The sequence below is a fragment of the Suncus etruscus genome, chromosome 3, assembly GCF_024139225.1.
Source record: "Suncus etruscus isolate mSunEtr1 chromosome 3, mSunEtr1.pri.cur, whole genome shotgun sequence".
Taxonomy (NCBI): Eukaryota; Metazoa; Chordata; class Mammalia; order Eulipotyphla; family Soricidae; genus Suncus; species Suncus etruscus.
In genome coordinates this window covers 13,457,091-13,482,429 of record NC_064850.1, presented here as the reverse complement: position 1 = coordinate 13,482,429, position 25,339 = coordinate 13,457,091, and the positions used below count along the sequence as shown (strand labels likewise).

General features: G+C 43.9%; 1 protein-coding gene across 1 annotated transcript in view; it reads right to left on the bottom strand.

Annotated features, from left to right (window-relative positions):
• The window catches only part of EXD2 (exonuclease 3'-5' domain containing 2), a 46,790-nt gene extending 28,151 nt beyond the window's left edge, over window positions 1-18,639 (bottom strand). The window contains exons 1-2 of the mRNA XM_049770375.1: window positions 18,266-18,639; window positions 7,830-8,086 (exon numbers count right to left, since the gene is read on the bottom strand). Coding sequence (XP_049626332.1) covers window positions 7,830-8,086; window positions 18,266-18,595 — 587 coding nt within the window. The 5' untranslated portion in view covers window positions 18,596-18,639. The remainder of the gene's footprint in view (window positions 1-7,829; window positions 8,087-18,265) is intronic.
• Window positions 18,640-25,339: the final 6,700 nt, after the last annotated feature.

The window sequence follows — 25,339 nt, the reverse complement described above, 5'->3', positions numbered from 1 at the left end:
TCAAAACTTCACTAACAATAAACCCAAAACCATGTAGAAAAATATCCAAAATGAATCCCTTTCACTTAACATATAATAAAACATATATTTTAGAGGGAAAAAAAGATGATATTACCAAAAGATTTTTAAATGTTCCTTTGCAAAGAGTAACTACTATGACAAATATCAGGAGCAGCGTATAGCTAATAGTGCTAAAAGTAATTCTTGTTTGTTTGTTTTTTTGGGTCACTCCCGGCGGTGCTCCTTAATCTGCGCTCAGAAATAGCTCCTGGCAGGCACAGGGGACCACATGGGATGCGGGATTTGAACCACTTTCCATCCTGGGTCTGTTGCGTGCAAGGCAAACTGTGCTATCTCCCCAACCCCTAAAAGTAATTCTTATACTTGGTCAACCTTTTGTTTGGTTGGTTGGTTTTGGGCCACACCTCGTGGTGCTAACAGCTTATTCCTGATGTGCTTGGGGAACCATAGGAGTATTGGGGGGAATTGAACCTGGGTTGGCCACATACTAGACAAGTGCCCTACCTGCTGTACTACAGCTCCAGCCCCCCATAATGTCAACTTTTTAATAATTTTAGTATTAATGCCTCAAACAATAAAATTTTAATGAAAATTTAATTAATAGAGGCCAAAGATAGAGTACAAGTGCAATGCTTGCTTTCCATGTGGCCAACCCAGGCTTTATTCCTAACATCACCTAAGATTCCCCAAGTACTTCCAAGAATGAACCCAAAACACAGGTTTCGGGCTCAGGTTTTCTCAGGCTGAGTCAGGAGAAACCCTGTGCTCAGCTAGGTGTGTCTTGAAAACAAAACAAATGAATAAATGCTTGACATGCATTTCATTCATTTTTTTGAAGCATGGCACCAGGACATATATTATTAGGCCACTCCCTAATAATCTTGGCTGACCAGACTGGTAGCTAGATGCAAGATCTGAGAATGTAATGCCCCTGAAGCCATGTATTGCCAGGGCTCAAACCAGAGTTGGACCTTGCCTGTACCCTAAACCCTCTACTGTATCTCCAGCTCCAGCATTTCATTATTTACTTTTCTAGTGTTCATGGTAATATCCAACTTTGGCCAAAATTCTTTTTTGGAGAAGAGCTTCAAACAGTGCTTGGGCTTCTTGAGAGGTCTCTGGAAACACTTGTCTCAGCTATTAGTACAATAAGCTGGTCCTGGCGTTGATCAACTTCTGGTTTTGAAATTTGGCCATAGGATTTAGTTCTTGCTAATTTCTTTTTTGTTTGTTGCTTTTGGGCCACACCCAGAGGCACTCAGGGGTCACTCCTGGCTCTGCACTCAGCAATAGCTCCTGGCAGGCTCAGAGGACCATATGGGATGCCAGGGATTGAACCCAGGCCTGTCTGGGTTAGCTGCATGCAAGGCAAACACCCTACTGCTGTGCTATCACTCCCCCACTTGCTAATTTCTTTATATTCACAGAGAGGACTATAATTGCAGAGAAGCGTTTTAGAAGGACAAAGCTGTCTAAAATTCTGGTGCTAAAAGTGGGAGTGATGATGAAGAAGATAGCAACAGCAATAGATAAAGTTTACACAATACCTTCTTACATTAAAACTTTATTTTAAGTTCTCTGCATAAGTTTCCTCCCCTCCAATGCCGTGGGAACAAACTTATCTCTGCTTTACCGAGAAAAGAGCAGGCATCTTGATGTTCGCCACTTGCCAAGGTCACAGAGCTGGGAAGTGGCTTTGCTAAGGACTCCTTCCTGCACTGCCAGCTCCAGAGTTGACTCTAAGCTACTATACTCACCCCTCTAATAACACAGAGTAACATAATGGGCACCAACTGTGGGCAGCGAGCCAAAGGGAGAAAAGCAGCTTTTGCTATTAGGCTCCATATACTTATAAACTATTTTATTTTATTAGAGTTAAGGTATTTGGTACTGAGGTACAAAGTTACCGCACCTCACTATCACCAAAGAGCCCATGGCTTTTCATCACTATCTCTATGCCTATTTTCTCTCAACTCCTCCTTGGCACAAGCAGTTTTGTGCTACAAGGTCAAGAATCTGTCATTGGCTGCACGGGCAATACCCCGGGGCGGCCATCGACTCGCTGGGCCAAGTGCTCACACCCAGGCAGCTGAAGAACCAACCCACCAGCATTTCCTGGGATGGCATGGATGCTGGGAAACTGTACGCCCTGGTCTTGACAGACCCCGATGCTCTAAGCACCAGTGACACGACACGTGCTCAAGCTCTACGAGCAGCTGACGGGAAAGTAGGGGCCCCGAAAGACCTCCAGGGCCCCCAAGGTCCCCCCACCCCTCATACCCCAAGCAGTTCAATTTCAGTGCTCCGTGTCCCTGTCTCCCCTCATTCCCTGTTCCTTGTTTCTGGTCACCCAGATCAAGTGGTTTCGGGTGACTTGACTTCTCTGTCTCAAGCTGACCTTGGAGGGGACAGTTTCCATTTGGATTGAATTTAAATTCCAGGGTTTTTTTGAGGGGGCAAAGGGATGTTTAAGAACTACAGTTTGGTCACCCCAAGAGTTAGGTGTGGTTCATGTCTGAGCAGCCACCAGCATTTCAAGACACAGTTGAGGTCACTTGACTTCTGGGCCTCGATCTGACCTTAGAGGGAGGCATAAACTCGGTTTCCATTTGGATTGAAGTTAAATTCCAGGTTTTTTTGGGGGGAGGGGGATGTTTGGGAACCACAGTTGGGTCACCTCAAAGAGTTAAATGTGGGGGCTGGAGAGATAGCATGGAGGTAAGGCGTTTGCCTTTCATGCAGGAGGTCATCGGTTTGAATCCCGGCATCCCATATGGTCCCCCATGCCTGCCAGGAGCAATTTCTGAGCCTGGAGCCAGAAATAACTCCTGAGCACTGCTGGGTGTGACCCAAAAACCACACACACACACACACACACACACACACACACACACACACACACACAAAAAGAGTTAGGTGTAGTTTATGTCTGAGCAGCCACCCAACATTTCAAGACACAGTTAAGGACACTGTCACAGAGCAGAGCCCCCCCCCCCAACAAGAACCCTTCCAAGAAGCTCCGAGAAAAATGGTCCCTTTCCACCCTCTCTCTGCCTTTGTGAGGCCACTTTAGAGCTGGGTATTCTGGAAGCTTCTGAGACATGGTCTTGAGGTCCTGTATTGTTACCCATAACGATAGTGAAAGGCTCCTTGGTCTGCTGGCCCCTAACCTGGGGCCTGGGTTGATTAGGGGGAAAGAGGTGGGGGCTCCCACTGGCTTTGTGAAGGGAGGAGGACAGTTGCTGGCTAGTCAGGACCTCCAGAGATGCTTCGAGATGGGTGAAAGGTCACCCGGATCCTGTCATGCTCATGCTCATGTGTTAAATCGGACCCATGAGAAGAACAGATCATTTTGGGGTGGCTGAGTGCATGTTCGTCCTGCTGTTTCCTTGTAGTTAATTAAAAGTAAAAATAAAAACAAAAAAAAATCTGTCATTGCTCAATAGTCTATTCTTTTTTTGTTTTGTTTTGTTTTTGGGGTCATACCTGGCAGCACTCGGGGGTTACTCCTGGTTCTATGCTCAGAAATCGTTCCTGGCAGGCTCAGGGGACCATATGGGATGCCGGGATTCGAACCACCAACCTTCTGCATGAAAGGCAAATGCCTTACCTCCATGCTATCTCTCTGGCCCCAATAGTCTATTCTTTAGGGGTTTTTTTTCCTATATACCATAATACATTTGCATGAGATCATATGATGTTTTGTTCTTTTTTTCCTATGACTAACTTTATTTAACATAAAATCTCCAGTTCCATCCCAGTTGCCACAAACTACATGATTTCACATTTTCTAACAGCTGCATAGTATTCCATTGTGTATATATACCACAACTTCTTTTTTTTTTTTTTTTTTTTGGTTTTTGGGCCACACCCGGCTGTGCTCAGGGGTCACTCCTGGCTGTCTGCTCAGAAATAGCTCCTGGCAGGCATGGGGGACCCTATGGGACACCGGGATTCGAACTAACCACCTTTGGTCCTGGATCGGCTGCTTGCAAGGCAAACGCTGCTGTGCTATCTCTCTGGGCTTACCACAACTTCTTCATCCATTCATCTGTAACTACATTTGGGTTGTTCCATATCCTGGCTATTGTTCTAAGCACTGCAGTGAACATAAATGCACATATATCTTTATGAACTGTCTTTTGTTTGGGGGTAGATGTCAAGAAATGGTACCACTGGGTCATATGGAAGTTCAACTCTATTTTGGTTTTTTTTTTTTTTTTTTGAGAAATCTGCATATTGTTTCCCATAGAGACTAAATCAGGTAACATTCTCACAATGGATGAGAATTGACATTTTTTGTTTGTTTTTTGGGCCACACCCGGCAGCGCTCAGGGATTCCTCCTGGCTATCTACTCAGAAATAGCTCCTGGCAGGCACGCTGGACCATATGGGATGCCAGGATTCGAACCAACCACCTTAGGTCCTGACGCGGCTGCTTGCAAGGCAAGCATCGCTGTGCTATCTCTCTGCCCCAAGAATTGACTTTTTACCACCATACTAACACTGATTGTTTCTAGTCTTCCTGATATAACCATTCTGACTTGTGTGAAATAATATCTCAAGGCTGTTTTGATTTTTTTATCTTCCCAATATTAAGTGATAAAGAGCACTTTTCACATGCCTATTGGCCTTCTTTTTTTTTTTTTTTTTTTTTTTTAGTTTTTGGGTCACACCCGGCAGTGCTCAGGGGTTACTCCTGGCTGTCTGCTCAGAAATAGCTCCGGCAGGCACAGGGGACCATATGGGACACCAGGATTCGAACCAACCACCTTTGGTCCTGTATAGGCTGTTTGCAAGGCAAACGCCGCTGTGCTATCTCTCCGGGCCCCCTATTGGCCTTCCTTGGAGGAACCGTCCATCTCCTCTCCATCACCCCCAATGATTTTTGGGCCACACCTGGATATTCTCAGGGGTAACTTCTGGCTCTGCACTCGAGAATCACTGCTGAAAAACTTGGGGACCAAATAGATGCTGGGGATTGAACATGGATTGGCTGCATGCAAAGCAAGAACATTACCTTCTGTACTATTTTTCCAGTCCATCCTTTCCTCAATTTCTAGGAGTCATTGATTCTGTTGTTGTTGAACATCCTAAGTGCTTTCTACTTCTTGGATTAGCCTTTTATCTCATGTAGATGTATGATGTGCACATATTTTCTCCCATTCAGTTTACAAATGTTGAAAATTTCCCCCAACTTCTTTTTAAGTTTGTTTTTGGGACATACCCAGCGATGTTCAGAGATTACTCCTGTCTCTGCTCTCAAGAATTACTCCTGCGGGGCCCGGAGAGATAGCACAGTGGCGTTTGCCTTGCAAGCAGCCGATCCAGGACCAAAGGTGGTTGGTTCGAATCCCGGTGTCCCATATGGTCCCCCGAGCCTGCCAGGAGCTATTTCTGAGCAGACAGCCAGGAGTAACCCCTGAGCACCGCCGGGTGTGGCCCAAAAAAAAAAAAAAAAAAAAGAATTACTCCTGGGAGCTGGAGAGATAGCACAGCGGTAGGGCGTTTGCCTTGCATGCAGAAGGACAGTGGTTTGAATCCCGGCATCCCATATGGTCCCCTGAGCCTGCCAGGAGCCATTTCTGAGCGTAAAGCCAGGAGTAACCCCTGAGCGCTGCTGGGATGCTGCGGATTGAGTTTGGGTTGGCTGCATGCAAGACAAGTGGAAACTGAGCAGGAAAAAAGACTGTTTCAATCTATGTTATTAAAAGAAAGATCTATTCAATATTAAAAAAATAACATAGGAAGTAGTAAAGAATATTTGTTGATAAAATTGATGAAAGTATGTGGACTGAAAAGACAGTACAGGGGTTGGGGATCTTGCCTGGCCTGCAAATGACTCCTGTTCTATTCCTGGCACCATATGATTCCCTGAGTACCACCAAGGTGTGACCCCAAAATAAAGCAAACAAAACAAAAATAAAGTGATTGGGTCTGAAGGCATAATTGGTGCTTCAAAAATAAAGAGGAAATGAGGGAAATGTAATCCTTGAAAAACTGAAAAGAGGGCCCGGAGAGATAGCACAGCAGCGTTTGCCTTGCAAGCAGCCGATCCAAGGACCAAAGGTGGTTGGTTTGAATCCCGGTGTCCCATATGGTCCCCCGAGCCTGCCAGGAGCTATTTCTGAGCAGACAGCCAGGAGTAACCCCTGAGCACTGCCGGGTGTGGCCCAAAAACCAAAAAAAAAAAAAAAAAAAAAAAAAAGAAAGAAAAACTGAAAAGAGGGGCTGGAGCAAAAGCACAGTGGTAGAGCACTTGCCTTGCACCTGGCTGATCCAGGACAGATCTCAGTCCCCCAAGCCAGGAGCTATTTCTGAGCGCATAGCCAGGAGCATCACCAACCAAAAAGCAAAAGCAAAAAAAAAAAAAAAAAAAAGAAAAGAAAAAAAAAAAGGAAAAACTGAAAAAACTGAAAAGGATTTATGTAACTATCTTGGCCTTGGATAGAAACTCAGTCAGTACATTTTTTTGGAATGGGATGGGATGGGAAGACAGAATACATTATTCTATTTCTCACATTCTATTTTTATTGTTGATTTATTTGTTTCTCACATACTGTGAACCTCTTAAAATAAATAAGTGTAAATACCTTATTCCTTTTATGGTAAGAATTTTTAATGTTCTATTTCTATTCCTTAGTACAATGTCTGGCACATGTAGGCATGCATATATATATATATATATGTATATATATATATATATATGTATATGAATGAATAAATGAAAAATAAAGAGGAAGACCTAAATATAAATAAGATAAAAATTTAACTGTCTAGGGGCTGGAGCAGTAACACAGTGGTAGGAAATTTGCTTTGCAGGTGGTGGACCTAGAACAGATCGGGTTCAATTCCCATCGTCCCATATGGTCCCCAAGCCTGCCAGGAGTGATTTCTGAGCACAGTCAGGAGTAACATGGCCAAAAAAAACATAAAAAAAAAAAAAAAGTCAAATTAGAAATTTAACTGTCTAAAAAAACATTAAAAATACATAAAAGTTAGAAAAGGGGCCGGAGAGATAGCACAGCGTGTTTGCCTTGCAAGCAACTAATCCAGGACCTAAGGTGGTTGGTTCGAATCCCAGCGTCCCATATGGTCCCCCATGCCTGCCAGGAGCTATTTCTGAGCAAATAGCCAGGAGTAAACCTTGAGCTGGGTGTGGCCCATAAAACAAAACAAAGCAAAAAAAAGTTAAAATAAAATATAGTTTTGAACAAATGGAATTTCATGAGAAAGAGAAATCTCTTCCTCCAATTAGGAACATACATTCACCACTCTTGGCCTAAAGCAGGGTTTGCAAACTCGGGTGCTTTTCAGGATTGTTGGGGTTACAGTGGTAGTGACAGGGACTCTGACTAATTGAACACAGCATGTTCATCTGAAGAGAACAGTGGTAGATTGAAGAGATAATACAGGGTGTAAGGTATTTGTTTGCATGCAGCAAACCACAGGCTGATCCCTGGCATTAACATATGGTCTCCAGACAACCACCAAAAACCCCATAGGCCCCACCCTCTGAGCCTTCCAGGAGTAATCACAGAGTGCAGAGCCAGGAGTAAGCCTTGAGCACTACTGGTATGGCCCCAAACCAACAAAATTAAAATAAAATGAATAAAAAAGACCAATATCAATTCTTGGGTATTTTTAGAAATTAGAATATCTCTTTATAAATTCATTATGTATCTCAAAAACCTCTAGGTTTCTAAACAATTGCAGATGTTTCATGGTTAATTCTTATTGGTATCTAAATTTTGCTAAAAGTATTTGCCACGCAGCTACAGGAATCTCAGCATTCAAATAAAGCATACCTTTGCCTCATGGCCAGATAGCGGAGATCCAGGCACCCTTTGACAATGAGGCCATAATCTTGTAGAAGCTTGTTGGCATCTTCTGAACATCCTACTCCAACTTTCAAAATAGAGCCATCTGCCAACATGTCCAGTAATGTTTTGGGTAGTGTTTTTCCTCCACATACCATCTTGGGCAGGCGAACCAAAACACAGAAGCCACTTGGGGAGGCCATTTGTAAGAGAGAAAGAGGACTGGTTTTGCCTTCAAGATTTACCTGCAACACAGGAAAATAGGGCCACAATTTATTAGCTCACTATAAAACTGGGCTTCCATCTCTGCCCAACCTTATTCTACTGAGGCCAAACTCCAGAGCCTAAAATAAGAGCAATCCATAAATAGTTAGCAGCTGACACAGAGGTACTCTGGGACAAACAGTGGCAGCGTTACATGAAACATACTGGTTTTAGACCGCTAAGAGGGTGAAATGGAAAGAACAGAGTGCCATGATTTAAATAAATTTTTTCATTAACTAGATTTCAAATGTATATGCTAGTAAGTCAACTCATTTGCTTATAATCAAAGCCTCAAGAGCTAAAATATGCAGTACTGTATATAATTGGTTACCTGTCAATAAATTCTAGTTGCATAAAGTGTTTTCTTTGCATTTTATCATTACAAATGTTGTATAAGGGGAAAAGTGCATTGGCTACATTAATTTTTTGGTTTTTATTTTGGGGTTTTAGAGATCAGCCCTGGTCACTCAGGGGACCATATGGGGTGCTGAGGATTGAATCCAGGTTGGCTGCATACAACCAGAAGCCTTATATCTTGAAATAAAAAAATATATTAACTGATCAAGCTTTTGGTTTCAACCTTTTGAAAGTCATATATAAGTTACAAAAAATTTTGGAAGTTGGGGTTGGAGAGATAGCATGGTTTGCCTTTCATGCAGAAGAATGGTGGTTCGAATCCCGGCATCCCATATGGTCTCCTGTGCCTGCCAGGAGCGATTTCTGAGCATAGAGCCAGGAGTAACCCCTGAGCGCTGCCGGGTGTGACCCAAAAAACAAAAAAAAAAAATTTTTTTTGGAAGTTATTCCCAGAAAAATCTACATACAAGGACCAGAGAAACAGCACAGCGGTAGGACGTTTGCCTTGCATACAGCCGATCCAGGACCTAAAATAGTTCAAATCCTGGCATCCCATATATCCCCCAAGCCTGCCAGGAGCGACTTCTGAGTACAGAGCCAAGAGTAGCCCCAGAGCACTGCTAGATGTGACCCAAATAAAAACAAAAATTCTACATACAAAATTCATATTAAGCGCTGTCCAGAGTGATAGTACAGTGGGTAGGATGTTTGCCTTGCATGTTGCTGACCTGAGTTATATATCACACATGGTCCTCTCAGTCCTGACAGGAGTGTCCCTAAGCACAAAGCCATAGATATGTGCTCCCCATAAAAAGCCACAATAGGGCCCAGAGAGATAGCACAGCGGCGTTTGCCTTGCAAGCAGCCAATCCAGGACCAAAGGTGGTTGGTTCAAATCCCGGTGTCCCATATGGTCCCCTGTGCCTGCCAGGAGCTATTTCTGAGTAGACAGCCAGGAGTAACCCCTGAGCACTGCCGGATGTGGCCCAAAAACCAAAAAAAAAAAAAAAGCCACAATAATTTCATATTAAAGTTTCCTTAAAGCTTTTCATAAATGTGACCAGAGAGATAGTACAGCAGCTACATTCTTCACAGCTGATGTGGATTTGACTCCAGACACTACATATTGTCCCTCCAGGACAGAACTCTGAGAGCCAGGAGTAAGACCTAAGCACTGCCAGTTGTGCCACTCCCCCAAAAAGCTACTTTTTCTAGAAGCTTTTTTGTAGAGTCTTTAGGATATTCTAAATATAGTATCATGTCATCGGGAAACAGTGAGAGCTTTTTCTTCCTTTCCTATTCCTTTCCTATCTGAATGCCCTAGATACTGTTTTCTTGCCTAATTGTGATGGCAAGTACTTCCAAGAACCATTCAGTTATGGGAAAGTTTGTCTGTGGGCAGGTTTACAGGAAAATGATAAGCTTAAATCTCAGTGGAGGCTTCTTTAAGTTGGCATGATTGGTTAAATCACTGATCACTGAAAACTGACTCAACCTCCACGTATTTCCTTCTCAGACCGGTGCTGAGACTTAAAGTTCTAGCCCTCTGATCTAGCCCACATGATCACATGATCACATAGTGAGCCAATGGCTCACTAAAGTAGGGAGTGAGAAGAGTGCTTCCTCCTTTCTGCTTGATCCATCTTGGCCACCAGCATTCAGGGAAATGCCTAACCCCGGCCAGATTAGTCCCAACCTTGCCACAGGTTTTCTGGGTCTGTTACCTTTTCCTCACAAAAAAAAAAAAAAAAGAATTTCAGGATGAGCCAAAATGGTGAAGTAAGAAGTTTTGATTGATGGGGCCAGAGTGATAACACAGGAGGTAGGGCATTTTTGTCTTGTACATGGCCGACCTGGGTTCAATCCCCAGCATCCCATTTGATCTCCCAGCCTGCCAGGAGTAATTTATTTTTTGCTTTATTTTGTTTTTGTTTTGGGTCACACCTTCGGTGCTCAGGGATTACTCCTGGCTCTGCACTCAGAAATCGTTCACACACACGTTTTTACTGGGACTTATTTAGAAGAATGTGAAAGAAAGGGAGAAGTATCAGAGAATACAGGCTTCTCCAGAGTAGAAATAAGCAAGCAAAGAGACAATGGCGCCAGAGCTATAGTACAGAGGGTAGGGCATTTACCTTGCATGTGGCCAACCCAGGTTTAATCCCCAGAATTAGGAGTGATTCCTGAGTACCTGAGCACAGAGTCCGAAGTAATCCCTGAGCATGCTGGTTGTGGTCGGAAGGAAGGAAGGAAGGAGGGAGGGAGGGAGGGAGGGAAGGAGGGAGGGAGGAAAGGAAGGAAGGAAGGAAGGAAGGAAGGAAGGAAGGAAGGAAGGAAGGAAGGAAGGAAGGAAGGAAGGAAGGGAGGGAGGGAGGGAGGGAGGGAGGGAGGGAGGGAAGGGAGGGAGGAAGGGGGGAGGGAAGAAGGAAGGGGGGAGGGAGGGAGAAAGGAAGGAAGAGAGGGAGGGAGAAAGGAAGGAAGGAGGGAGGAGGGAGGGAAGAAGAAAGGGAGAGGGGAGGGAGGAAAGCAGGAAGGGGGAGGAAGGAAGGAAGGAAGGAAGGAAGGAAGGAAGGAAGGAAGGAAGGAAGGAAGGAAGGAAGGAAGGAAGGAAGGAAGGAAGGAAGGGGGAGGAAGGAAGGAAGGAAGGAAGGAAGGAAGGAAGGGAGGAAGGGAGGGAGGGAGGGAGGGAGGGAGGAAGGAAGGAAGGAAGGAAGGAAGGAAGGAAGGAAGGAAGGAAGGAAGGAAGGAAGGAAGGAAGGAAGGAAGGAAGGAAGGAAGGAAGGAAGGAAGGAAGGAAGGAAGGAAGGAAGGCCAAGCCCTAACATTCATTTTTTTGGTTTTGGTTTTTGGGTCACACTCGGCAGTGCTCAGCCAGTACTCCTGGCTCCACTCTCAGAAATCACTCCTGGCAGGCAGGGGGACCATATGGGACGCCGGGATTTGAACCAATGATCTTCTGCATGAAAGGCAAACACCTTACCTCCATGTTATATCTCTGGCCCCTAGCATTCTTTTTTTTTTTTTTTTAAAGCGGGAACAGTTTAAGATCTACAGGTGAAGTAGTTTGCCTAAATATGAGAGATGGTGATAAAGTTGAGATAAATATCTAAATTTCTCAGTCTAATCAAGAGATTTCTTTTTCCTTCTCCATCTGGAGGCAGTTGACAATGTCTGAGGAAATTTTTGATTACCACCCACAACTGGGGGAGGCAGGTACACAATCTCCAGAAGAGGCCCTCACAAAATGGGAGCAGGTGCCTCACAGGTTAACAGATCAACAATGAGTCACTGTTAAAAAACAAAATTGGGCTTTTGTTTAATGGACTGGAAAATATGTTTTGTACGGAGGAGCCCTAGGTTTGCTCTATGTGGTCCCATGAGCAGTACCAGTTGGGATCTCCAGAACTGGGTTGGGAGTAGCCGATGAGCATGGTCCCAAACAAACATGTTATGGGGCTGTTTTTAAACTCCACTTCTGCTTCAGTGTGAGGTAAAAACCAAGGATTAATATGTAAAATTCTTTGAGCACTTTTTGGGCACTGCTTTATTAGTGAAGGACATTTCCATAAAGCATGCAGTTTTAGCTCAAAGGTGTCTGTTTTGTAGGGCTCGGTCACGATCTCAAAAACAAGAAATGTGGCTACTGGACTAACTCGATAGTACAGTGGGTAGAGGTACTAGTCTGCACACAGCCAACCTGGGCTTGTTCCCCGGTAACCCTGATGGTCACCTGAGCACTGCCAGGAGTGATTCCTGAGTACAGAGCTAGGAGTAAGCCCTGAACATAACTGGTGTGAGCCCAAAACAAAAGCAAACAAACAGCAGCAACAACAAAATCATCTACCTTACTTTTTTTAAGTAGGGGATTTCCCGAGCAGTGGCCAGAGGTCAGGATTTACTTCTGGCAATACTGGGGTGGGGGGGGGGGAGGGATTCAACGATCAGTGATACGGTGTTGTTTGGACGTAGTGATGCTGTGCTGGGAGGGCAACAGAATTATATCAAGTGTTGTTTGGGAAGCTATGTGAACTCGGGGATCAAACTCATGTCCTCATGCTTGTGAGGCAAGTGCTCTAGCCTTTTTATTTTTTTTTACAAAATCTTCTTGGTCCAAAATAAAACACTTAAAGGAATGCTACCATCTATCATTTATAGACAAAACTTCTAATATTTTTTTTTTGCATTTCAAAGATTCATTTTGAGAGCAATCATTTAGAGATCTTCATTATGAAAGACACTGGATGTCCCCCACCCCTCACATGTTTTTGTTGTTGCTGTTGTTGTTGTTGTTGTTGTTGGCCCTACCCATCATGTTCAGGATTTACTCCAGGCTCTGTGCTTAGATATCACTCCTGGTGGGGCTTGGAGAATGATAGGGGTGCCAGTACAGAACCTGGATTAGCTGCATGCAAGGAAAGTGCTATACCTGCTATCCTATCTTTCAGGCTCAACTTAATGCTTCTGAAAAAGTCCAGAGTTGACTCAAACTTTCTAGAAAGAGTGTGATTCTTTAAATGACCCCATGAGGGCAGCAAAGAATTAAGAATTATCTGAACTTGGCTCAGAGAGCACAGGAAATAAGGTGCTTGCTTGCATGTATGTGGCCAAGCCTGGTTCAATCCCTGGCACTTGCAATAACAACTCCTTACCACCACCAGGAGTGATGCCTTGAGATGGAGCCAGGAGTAAGTCCTGAGGACAGTCGCATATGAAAACAAATTCAAGGAAAAAAAAAAGAAGTATTCAACCATAGTTTTTGGTGAAGGGAAGTGGACACGAATGGAACATTGGTATTGGAACAGTGTATGCCCAAAACCCAATCATGAAAAACTCTGTAGTATAAAGTGACTAAGTTTAAAAATTAGGGGCCGGGCGGTGGCACTAGAGGTAAGGTGCCTGCCTTGCCTGCGCTAGCCTTGGACGGACCGCGGTTCGTTCCCCCGGCGTCCCATATGGTCCCCCAAGCCAGGAGCAACTTCTGAGCGCATAGCCAGGAGTAACCCCTGAGCGTTACCGGGTGTGGCCCAAAAACCAAAAAAAAACAAAACAAAACAAAACAAAAAAAAATTTAATTAAAAAGAAAAAAATAGGGCCAGAGAGACAGCATGGAGGTAGGGCATTTGCCTTGCATGCAGAAGGACAGTGGTTCGAATCCCGCCACCCCATATGGTCCCCGATCCTACCAGGAGTGATTTCTGACCATAGAGCCAGGAGTAACCCCTGAGCGCTCCCGGGTGTGACCAAAAAAAAAAAAGAGAGAAAAAACAGGCTTGCTCTTCAGGCCCATGACCTCCCTTGAACATTTATCTCACTCGTTTGTCTGTTTCTTTGCCTCGCCTGTTTCCTTTCTAAAGAAGCCTGTGTTCTTTCTTGAACATGGTCCCTCCCCCTCATATCTTCCTAAATAAGTTTCAATCAAAACCTCCTTGCTTCCAAATAAATAAATAAAAATAAGTAAAAAAAAAAATTTTTTTTTGGTATTTGGGTCACACCCGGCAGTTCTCAGGGGTTCCTCCTGCCTCTATGCTCAGAAATCGCTCCAGGCAGGCTCAGGGGACCACATGGGATGTTGGGATTCGAACCAACGTCCTTCTGCATGCAAGGCAAACGCCCTACCTCCATGCCATCTCTCCGGCCCCATTAAATAAGTAAATAAATTTTCATTTACTTATTTATTTTTTTGGTTTTTGGGTCACACCCGATGATGCTCAGGGGCCACTCCTGGCTCTGTGCTCAAAAATAGCTCTTGGCAGGCTCAGGGGACCATATGGGATGTGGGATTTGAACCACCATCTGTCCTGGATCAGCTGCGTGCAAAGCAAACACCCTACTGCTGTGCTATCTCTCCGGCCCCATAAATAAAAAATTTCAAGTGATCTGGGTTTATTTTCTGAGCAGCAGTTGGTTAACTAATTAGTTTCCCTAGTCTGTGGCATTTATATATCAAATTCATTGAGACCAAGGCACTGAGACAGGAATCAAGCAACAAAAATAAAGGCCCAACAAAGCTAAATAATAGGAAAGATACAAAGAGAATTAACAGAGATCAAATCAAAGAAACTTGAGCATGTTTATGTACTTGGGTAAATTCTAAGAACACACAAGTCATGTAAGTATATGGCTTTTACTTGAAGCAATGGGAGGGTTTAATGTAAGGGAATGATGTAATCTGATTTAATTTTTTGTTTGTTTGTTTGTTTGTTTTTGGGTCACACCCGGCGGTGCTCAGGGGTTACTCCTGGCTGTCTGCTCAGAAATAGCTCCTGGTAGGCACGGGGGACCATATGGGACACCGGGATTCCAACCAACCACCTTTGAGATTTGAATTTTTTAATCATCACTCTGGTCACTATAAAGATGGAATCAAAGGTTCAAAAGAACCCCCAAGGGGCCAGCACAATCGCACAGCAGTAGGGCGTTTGCCTTGCATGTGGCTAACCTGGGACTGACGGAGAATCCCATATGGTCCCCCCAAGCCTGTCAGGAGCAATTTCTGCATGAAGAGCCAGGAGTAACCCCTGAGCGCCATGGGATGTGGCCCAAAACAACAAGAGCCCCCAAGATAGGAGGCCAGAAAGGAGGCTTTTGTAAAGGCCCAATGAGAGACATCAGGGGCTTGCCCTAGGCGGAATTAGAGAAATGAATATAAAGGCTTTTTAGAGATAGCAATAGAATACTTGTTAAGTGGAAACAAAAGGGTAAGTAGTAAAGGAAAATGAGTAGAAGCCTGATAGGTCTACAGGTAGGGTGGCCTAATGGTGCCTTGGGAAAAGGACCTTCGTTGCATTCCATCTTTATGGCATCAATTATCTGCAGCAGTTATTCAAGGATACCTGGAGCCAGACTTGAGAAACTTTGTCTCTCTACGGGACTTATGGGTCAGAAAAATATTTATTCTCTCCATTGCACCTCCTCAGAAGAATGGCGATAACACTTCTAAATCATGGCAGTATTCTTTTATTTATTTATTTATTTTTGATTTTTGGGCCACACCCAGCTGCGCTCAGGGGTTACTCCTGGCTCTGCTCTGAGAAATTGCTCCTGCAGGCTCAGGGGACCATATAGTATGCCGAGAATTGAACCTGGGTCCATCCCAGCTATCTCTCTGGCCCCATGGTAGAATTCTTATTTTGTGTAAGTAATTTTAGGGAAGGGGAGTTTCCCAAGCAATTTTCAGGAGACTCAGGGGTCCCTCCTGGAGATTCATGGCAGGATGTGGTGCCGCTCGAACACTATGGTGCAGAAGATTACTCAGGCCCTGATGTCAGGGACTATGTCTTGCCAGAAATTGAACCAGGGTAGGGCATTTGCCTTGTGTGCAGCTGACCCGAGACATACCCGATTCGATTCCCAGCACCCCATATGGTCCCCCTTAGTCTGCCAGGAGCGATTTCTGAGTACAGAGCCAGGAGTAACCCCTGAGTGCTGCTGGATGTGGCCCTAAAAACAAAAAACAAAAACAAAAAAATACAAAAATTCCTGGACACAGAGAAGATTGGTGATTCCTAGAAGTAAAAGTGGATGGAATAAGTGAAAGTGGACAAAAAGTTTAAGCTTCCAATTACGAAATGAGTTAAACCCTAGAGATGCAATATAGCCACGGTTAATACTGTATCGTGTGTTGAAATCTTAATTCTCTTTAGGAGCCTGGAGATGTGGCTCAGAGGTAAAAAAAAAAACATCTTCACTATAGTCCTGAGGCTCTGAATAGGATCTCTGGCATAGGTCCACAGGCTGGGTAGAATCCACATGCTGAGATACTGAAGTTGCACAACCAGAATGTGCAGTGTCCCGTGTACTGCAGCCAGTATGTGCAGACACAACAATCCCATGTCTAAGGCCCAAAGAGTGCCAAAACCAAGAGATAAGCGTAGCAACCCATTTGTCCAACTCCAGGTTATCAGAAGAACAGACCAAGAAAAGGGAAAGGAAGGGAAAGAGAAAAAACATGCTCTCAATCAAAAGGGAAAAAAATTATCTAATTACGAGTAGTGACAGATATCAACTAGGCTTACTGGGATAATTCACTTTTACATACATTGAGTCATTTTTTATATGACTGAGTCTAATATATGCTAAACATTCGTCATCTAAAATTAAGAAAGATAAACTACTTAAATATAAAAGTTTTTGAAATATCAGCCCCTGGGGGCTGGAGAGATAGCATAGTGGTAGGGAGTTTGCCCTGCACGCAGCCGACCCAGAATGGATGGTGGTTAGAATCCCATATGGTCTCCCATGCCTGCCAGAAGTAATTTCTGAGAGTAGAGCACCACCGGGTGTGACCCAAAAACAAAAACAAAAAAAAAATAGCCCCAAATTGCAGATAATCCCTCTACACATTCATTTGTATTACCTATCTGGGTCTGTATCCATTTGAATTTGAAGTCGTTGGGTAGATACAGAAGAGACAAGGGAATTAAGAGAAAAGAAAAAAAATTGTAAGACAGGAGAAAGGATTGAGGAGGCATGAAATATAAGAAGAAAATGTTTTTATGTAGAACACTGTAACAATTTTGAAAGGTAAAACAAACTCCTTTTTGCCCAAGAAATGCAATACGGGTAAATGATACCCAAAACAAGTCAGATGTGAATATTAATAGTTAATTTGAGGGCCCGGAGAGATAGCACAGCGGCGTTTGCCTTGCAAGCAGCCAATCCAGGACCAAAGGTGGTTGGTTCGAATCCCGGTGTCCCATATGGTCCCCCGTGCCTGCCAGGAGCTATTTCTGAGCAGACAGCCAGGAGTAACCCCTGAGCACCGCCAGGTGTGGCCCAAAAACCAAAAAAAAAATAGTTAATTTGAATTAGTTTTGGTCCTTGCATATTCAGAAATATTTCACTGTTGTCAATTTATATTGTGACCCCACATTCAGATATGCAACCACATATGGGGTTGAGAGCTTATAGTGCCAGAATAATGATGACTTCTTTTTTGGGGGGGAGTTTTGGGGGGGCGTTACACCCGACAGCACTCAGGGGTTCCTCCTGGCTCTACACTCAGAAACCACTCCTGGCAGGCTCGGGGAACATATGGGATGCCGGGATTTGAACCACCGACCTTCTGCATGCAAGGCAAATGCCCTAACTCCATGCTATCTCTCTGGCCCCAGAATGATGACTTCTATGAGTAGAAGAGAGCTCAATGTGGAGAGTAAGCTTCCTCCGCAGGAGGCACGGATTCAATCCCCTGTACTACCTAGTCTTTTAAGAACCAGAAAAAGTGGGCCCAGAGAGAGAGCACAGCGGCGTTTGCCTTGCAAACAGCTGATCCAGGACCAAAGGTGGTTAGTTCGAATCCTGGTGTCCCATATGGTCCCGTGTCTGCCAGGAGCTATTTCTGAGCAGACAGCCAGGATAACCCCTGAGCAATGCCGGATGTGGCCAAAAAAAAAAAAAAAAAAAAAAAAACAGAAAAAGTGGGGTCGAAGAGATAGCACAGAGGTAGGGCATTTGCCTTGCATGTGGCTGACCCAGGAGGGTCCCAGTTTGAGTCCTAGCATCCCATATGGTCCCCTGAGCCTGCCAGAGTGATTTCTGAACATAGAGCCAGGAGTAACCCCTGAGCACTGCCGGATGTGACCCCAAAACCAAAAAAAAAAAAAAAAAAAACCAGAAGGAGTGATCTCTAAGCACTGAGCTGAGAGCAGTCCCTGAGGACCACCAGATGTGTTTAGGAGAATTAAATGGCCTGGAAAGACAGTATAGTAACTAGGGCCCTTGCATTGTACCCAGCTGATCCTCCAAGGCCCAATTCGGAAGAGCAACAAATGGCATTTATTTCATTTTGGCTTCTCACTTACCCACTCACAGTCAATTCCAAGCACTGGAAAATGTTCTAGCTGACTTCTAAGCAAGGGCTCTATTTGCTCCCACTCTGCGTCCTCAGCCACCGTCACCACCTCTGCTTCCAGGATCCTCTGCTCCCATGAGATTCTGGGGGCACTGTCTTGTGGCTCGGGTTCTTCTTGGTGGGGAAATGCTGCTCTCTCTGGTGCTTTCTGCTGCTGCGGGGTCACCTGGCTGGTCTGACTCCTTCTCCGGCGCTGGATGCCTTTCCACAGGACGAAGCCCCCCACAGCCACGCCCAGAAAGGCAGTCACTGTCAAAGCTCTTAGGTGCTGTTTAGACATCTTGGATTGTTCGGTGATTTAGGAAAGCATAGCACTAATCCTACATCTGCAAAACAAATGACAATGATATATTTAAATCTGGGGAAACAAACTTTCCCCTAAAATTTTTCCAATTATGACCCAGGTGACCACAAACTGAAATATCTACTACACAAAACATTTTTTCATAAAACTTTTTTTTTTTTTTTTTTTTTTGGTTTTTGGGCCACACCTGGCAACGCTCAGGGGTTACTCCTGGCTGTCTGCTCAGAAATAGCTCCTGGCAGGCATGGGGGACCACATGGGACACCGGGATTCGAACCAACCACCTTTGGTCCTAGATCGGCTGCTTGCAAGGCAAACGCTGTGCTATCTCTCCGGGCCCCCATAAAACTTTTTTTTAAATAGAGAATTGTACTCTTATCTCCATTCCATTTTGGGGGACAGGGGTTTGGGCCACACCCAGCAGGACCCAGGAGTTACTCCTGGCTCTGCGCTCAGAAATTGTTCCTTGTAGGGGCCGAAGAGATAGCATGGAGGTAAGGCATTTGTCTTTCATGCAGAAGGTCATCGGTTCGAATCCCGGCGTCCCATATGGTCCGGAGTCTGCCAGGAGCAATTTCTGAGCGTAGAGCCGGGAGTAACCCCTGAGCGCTACCGGGTGTGATCCAAAAACAAAAACAAAAACAAAAAAAAGAAAAAAAGAAAAGAAAAGAAATTAAAAAGAAAAAAGAAAAAAAAAAGAAATTGCTCCTTGCAAGCTCAGGAGACCAGATGAGATGCCAGGGAGTGAACCCGGGTCCCAGGTCAGCTGCGTGCAAGGCAAATGCCCTACCACTGTGTTATCTCTCTGGCCCTGACAACACTTTTGTGCTTTGTTTTGTAATCCCATCTTGCAGTTTTCAGGGCTTACTCTTGGCTCTGTGCTCAGGGAACACTTCTGGTAGCACTTGGGAGACTAAGTTACACCAGGAATCAAACTAGGGTTGACCCATGTAAGGCATGCACCTTGCCTACTGTGCTATTTCTCAAACTCCACAAATTTGGCTTTAGATGGAGAGGTCTATGCAGGACTGTTTCATTGGCTTTATTTTTTTCTGGGTCCCAAGAATTCATGTAACAAAAACTAACATGCCACTTTCTATTAGTCAAACATTGTGCTAAATTCTGCATAAAAAAGAGCTACATGGCACAATCTGCTTTCAAAACTTCAACATTCAGATAAGAAGAAAAAGCTGTCCTGTGCAAGTCACAATGGAGTGCGATAACACGAACAGGAGGATACACAATACAGAGAGGACAACAAGGAAAGAGATAAGTCCTGGTGATACCACTACAGAGAAAAATGATTTCTGAGACTAGAAGAGGTACTAAGAATGAGCAAGCTTATCCAAGTGCACAGGCAGCTTGGGAAGGGGCCTCTAGGCAGAGTTAAGAGCAAGTGAAAGAATACAGAAAGCTTAATTGTGGGGCCGGCGAGGTGGCGCTACAGGTAAGGTGTCTGCCTTGCAAGCGCTAGCCAAGGAAAGGACCACGGTTCGATCCCCCGGCGTCCCATATGGTCCCCCCAAGCCAGGGGCAATTTCTGAGCGCGTAGCCAGGAGTAACCCCTGAGCATCTAACGGGTGTGGCCCGAAAAACCAAAAAAAAAAAAAAAAAAAAAGAAAGCTTAATTGTGGCACACAGAGATGCAAGCACATCTCGGGTGACTTAAGAAGGAAACGCACATAGAATTTGGACGAGTTATTTCTTTAAATACAAAAATATCTGATAATTTGTGTACAGATTTTTTTTTCTTTTTTTTTTTTTTTTTTTTTTTTGGTGGTCTTTGGGTCACACCCGGCAGTGCTCAGGGGTTTTTCCTGGCTCCGTGCTCAGAAATTGCTCCTGGCATGCACGGGGGACCATATGGGACGCCGGGATTCGAACCGATGACCATCTGCATGAAAGGTAAATGCCTTACCTCCATGCTATCTCTCCGGCCCCTTGTGTACAGATTTTAAGGTGAGTTTTTTTATTATATACTGATTCTGTCTTCAGCAGCTGTTATTCTGTTGGTGAGGTTTTCTTTTCTTTTTTTCCTTTTTTTGGTTTTTGGGTCACCCCGGCAGCGTTCAGGGGTTACTCCTGGCTCTACGCTCAGAAATCACTCCTGACAGGCTCGGGGGACCATATGGGATGCTGGGATTCGAACCACCATCCTTCTGTATGCAAGGCAAATGCCCTCCCTCCATGCGATCTCTCCGGCCCTATGTTGGTGAGGTTTTCTAGTGAGGTTTTCATTTTGGCTACCAAGTTTTTTAGCCCTGATATTTTGGTTTGGAGTTTTCTTATTTCTACTTTCATGTCCTCTTGATTCTTAATATATTTTGATTATATAATATATATACTAATGTATAATATATATTACATACTAACAGAAAAGCTAACATGTGTATGTGGCCAGGAACCATATTTAGAACCTCACACTTATATAACTTTCATATATACTGGGAAAACCCAAATTTTGTGACTTGTTTTATGGCAATATGTTCTTTATTGTAAGGGTCTGGAACCAAGCCCACAATATGTCAAAGGTATATGGAGCAATTAGAATGTTCATGTATCAGTGGTAGGAATGTGAAATGGTGTTTCTGCTTTGGAAAATAGCCTACCATTTCCTGAAACAATTGAAAATGGAGTTACCAGATGACCCAATTCCACTCTTAGATTTAAAACCCAGAGAAATGAAAACATATGTCTGCCCAAAAGCTCATAGCAAGAATATTCATAATAACCTAAAAATAAGAACTTTCACCACTGTCGATCAACGAATGGCTAGAAAAGAAGTTGCCTGTCAATATTGTTAAGGGCTAAATTCTGTCGCCTCAAAAAGATATACTAAAATCCAAGTCCCTAATACCTTTCAAAATTACCTTTGTTAGATGTACCCATGTTAAAATGAAGTCACACACACATTGGGGCCGGAGAGATAGCATGAAGGTAAGGCGTTTGCCTTTCATGCAGAAGGTCATCAGTTTGAATCCCGGTGTCCCATATGGTCCCCCGTGCTTGCCAGGAGCAATTTCTGAGCATGGAGCCGGGAGTAACCCCTGAGCACTGCCGGGTGAGACCCAAAAGCAAAAAACAAAAACAAAAAAAAAAAAAAATGAAGTCACACTAAGGCAGGACAGGCCTTCAGCCCCAGTACCCCTGGCATCCTGCTATGCAGAGGAGAAGATCTATGAATCTATCAATCTAAATGGATTTATATAGATTGATGAAAAAAACACATTGAGGAAATAAGCCAGAAGCAGAGGCTTGCCAGCAACCATTAGAAACCAGAAAGAGGCAGGAAGGACTCAGCCCTGATGACCCCTGGTTTGGGCTCCTCTAGGCTCCAGAAGGTATGTATGTATATGTTTTTGTTTTGTATGTTTTATATTTTGTTCTTGTTATTGTATGTGTGTATGTTTCCCAGTGTGCATGTGTTATGTTTTTGTTTTGAGGCCACACCCAGTAGTGCTCGTGAATTACTCCTAGCACTGCACTCAGGAACTATTCTTGGCAGTACTTAGGGGATCATAACGGATGCCAGGGATCAAATCCAAGTTGGTAGTATGAAAGACAAGTACACTACTCACTGTACTATCTCTTCAGCCCCACTTGGTTTGTAACCCTGTGAAATATATCAAAGGATACAGTTTTATTCAATAAAAAAAAATGAAGTAATGCTCTATGCTACATCATGGTTGAACCTTGAACATTTGATACTAAGTCAAAGAAGTGAGGCACAAGACTACACAATGAATTCTGCTGTTTATATAAAATAGTCAGATCCACAAGAACAGAAAGACTATTGTAGCCAAGAGCTGAGGACAGGAATGTGATTCTTTTTTTTTTTTTTTTTTTTGTACGACAAAAATAAAAAAGGTAAATAAGACTATGGTAAGAGTTATATAATTCTTGGGGCCGGGTAGGTGGCGCTGGAGGTAAGGTGCCTGCCTTGCAAGCGCTAGCCAAGGAAGGACCGCGGTTCGATCCCCCGGCGTCCCATATGGTCCCCCCAAGCCAGGGGCGATTTCTGAGCACATAGCCAGGAGTAACCCCTGAGCGTCAAACGGGTGTGGCCCAAAAACAAAAAAAAAAAAAAAAGAGTTATATAATTCTCACATTGCATACAACTCATTGAATTTTATTCTTGGAATAACAGGTTGTATGGGCAGTGAATGACCTCTCACTAAATCCACTCAGAAACACTAAGCTGATTTGAAACTTAATCTGGGAAAGTGACTAGTAATAGCCAAATCAAAAAATAGTTTTTTAAAGGATGTCTGTGTAAGCTGGTAAAGAAAATTTAAAAAAATTGCAAAACATGGACTGGAGAGATAGCATGGAGGTAAGGCATTTGCCTTGCATGCAGAAGGATAGTGGTTTGAATATCCCAGCATTCCATATGGTCCCCAGAGCCTGCCGGGAGTGATTTCTGAGCATAGAGCCAGGAGCAACACCTGAGTGCTGCTGGATGTGACCCAAAAACCAAAAAAAAAAAAAAAAAAAAAAAATTGCAAAATATTTGTAAAAAATATATAACTTGTGATAAAAAATAAAAACAATAATCATCACCATCAAGGAGTACCTACCTTATTGGACTGTAAAGTAAGACATGTATTTGTTTTTGTTTTGTTTTTGTTTTTGGGTCACACCCGGCAGCACTCAGGGGTTACTCCTGGCTCTATGCTCAGAAATCGCCCCTGGCAGGCTCAGGGGACCATGTGGGATGCCGGGATTTGAACCACCGTCCTTCTGTGTCTAAGGCAAATGCCTTACCGATGTGCTATCTCTCCGGCCCCCACATGTATTTAAGATAGGGCACTTTAGCATTGTTCCAGCTAATTAGAAAACCAGGCAATAAAGAGAAAGTCACAGAACAGACTCCAAAATTAATAGAAAACATATGTAGTGTTTCATATCAATGGGTCAATAAAGGATTAAATCTTTGAAGGGACACTCTGTTCAAGAAACAATTAGGCAGGCCCGGAGAGATAGCACAGCAGCGTTTGCCTTGCAAGCAGGCGATCCAGGACCAAAGGTGGTTGGTTCGAATCCCGGTGTCCCATATGGTCCCCCGTGCCTGCCAGGGGCTATTTCTGAGCAAACAACCAGGAGTAACCCCTGAGCACCGCCGGGTGTGGCCCAAAAACAAAACAAAACAAAACAAAACAAAAAAAGAAACAATTAGGCATATACTCTCCCCACCTCCAACCCCTAACCCATCTCACACACTCAAGAAATAAAGAAAAACTCAAATTTTAAGAAGAAACTACTGGAGAAAATGCTGCTGTATTTCAGATAAGAGCAGAGCTTTACAACCTCAGCACTACTGATACTTGAGAGCGGAAACATGTGAGGGGAAGCTCCTCCAGCTCCTACCACCAGATGAGAAGGAACCTTTATGTCAATTGGATCCTACCACCACAACAGACTTCTGCTCCTAAAAAGGAAAGCAGCTTAATGGAGGAAGATCAGAAAATGAGCCCCTGCCTTCCTGAAACCAGGACTTTAGTTAGCAAGAACCAGACTACACCCTAGGGTGTGTGAGTGTGTGTGTGGGTGTGTGAGTGTGGGTGTGTGTGTGTGAGTGTGTGTATGTGTGTGTGTGTGTGTGTGTGTGTGTGTGTGTGTGTGTGTGTGTGTGTGTGTGTGTGTTGGGAGAGGGGGTAGCTACTCCCAGCTTGGGGATGGGACCCAGAAAATCATATAGTGTTGGAGGACTGGGCCAGAGTCCTTGACATACACAGCCCTTGTAGCCTTTACCCTAGGCCCCCCAAAATAATTTTTTAAACCTAATATTTTTTTAAATAAAACCTATTTTTTAAAATAAAAATTTTTATTTTAAAAAATAATTTAGATTTTTTATGAGGTTCATAAAACCTCATTTGGTAAAAAAGTAATCCCTTTGAAAAGGCACTAAGCTGGGAATATTCAAAACTACAAAATATGACAAAAGAGTAATATCCTGAATACATAAAACACTGCTAAAAATACAACCCTGGGGCTGGAACGTTAGAACAGTGGGTAGGGCATTTGCCTTGCATATGGCCAAGCCAGGGTGGATTTCCAGCATCCCATATGGTCCCTCAGCCCACCAAGAGTGATTTCTGAGCACAGAGCCAAGAGTAACCCCTGAGTACCACCAGGTGTGGCCTGACCCCCCCCCCAAAAAAAAGACAACTCAATAGAAATGAGATATTTCTCAAAAGAATAGCCAAGCATTATAAAAAGAAACTTGTCTCACTATTACCCAGAGAAATGCAAACTAAAATACCAAGAATCGGGGCCCGGAGAGATAGCACAGCGGTGTTTGCCCTGCAAGCAGCCAATCCAGGACCTAAGGTGGTTGGTTCGAATCCCGGTGTCCCATATGGTCCCCTGTGCCTGCCAGGAGCTATTTCTGAGCAGACAGCCAGGAGTAACCCCTGAGCACCACCGGATGTGGCCCAAAAACCAAAAACCAAAAAAAAATAAAAATAAAAAATACCAAGAATCATTTTTGACAAATAAAATAGATTTAAAAAAATACCCAGCACAGCAAATATTTAAGAGTATGGGAAAATGAACATTACTATACTGTCCATGGGCAGTTTGGCATGAAACGGGTACATCCTGTTCCAGGAATTTCACCAGTTTCCTCTCCTGCCTATCCTGAGAAATGCTGATATGACAGACGCAGGTGGGAGGATGTTCTCTGCCTCGCTGTGTCCAACAGAGAACCCTGGAAGCGGT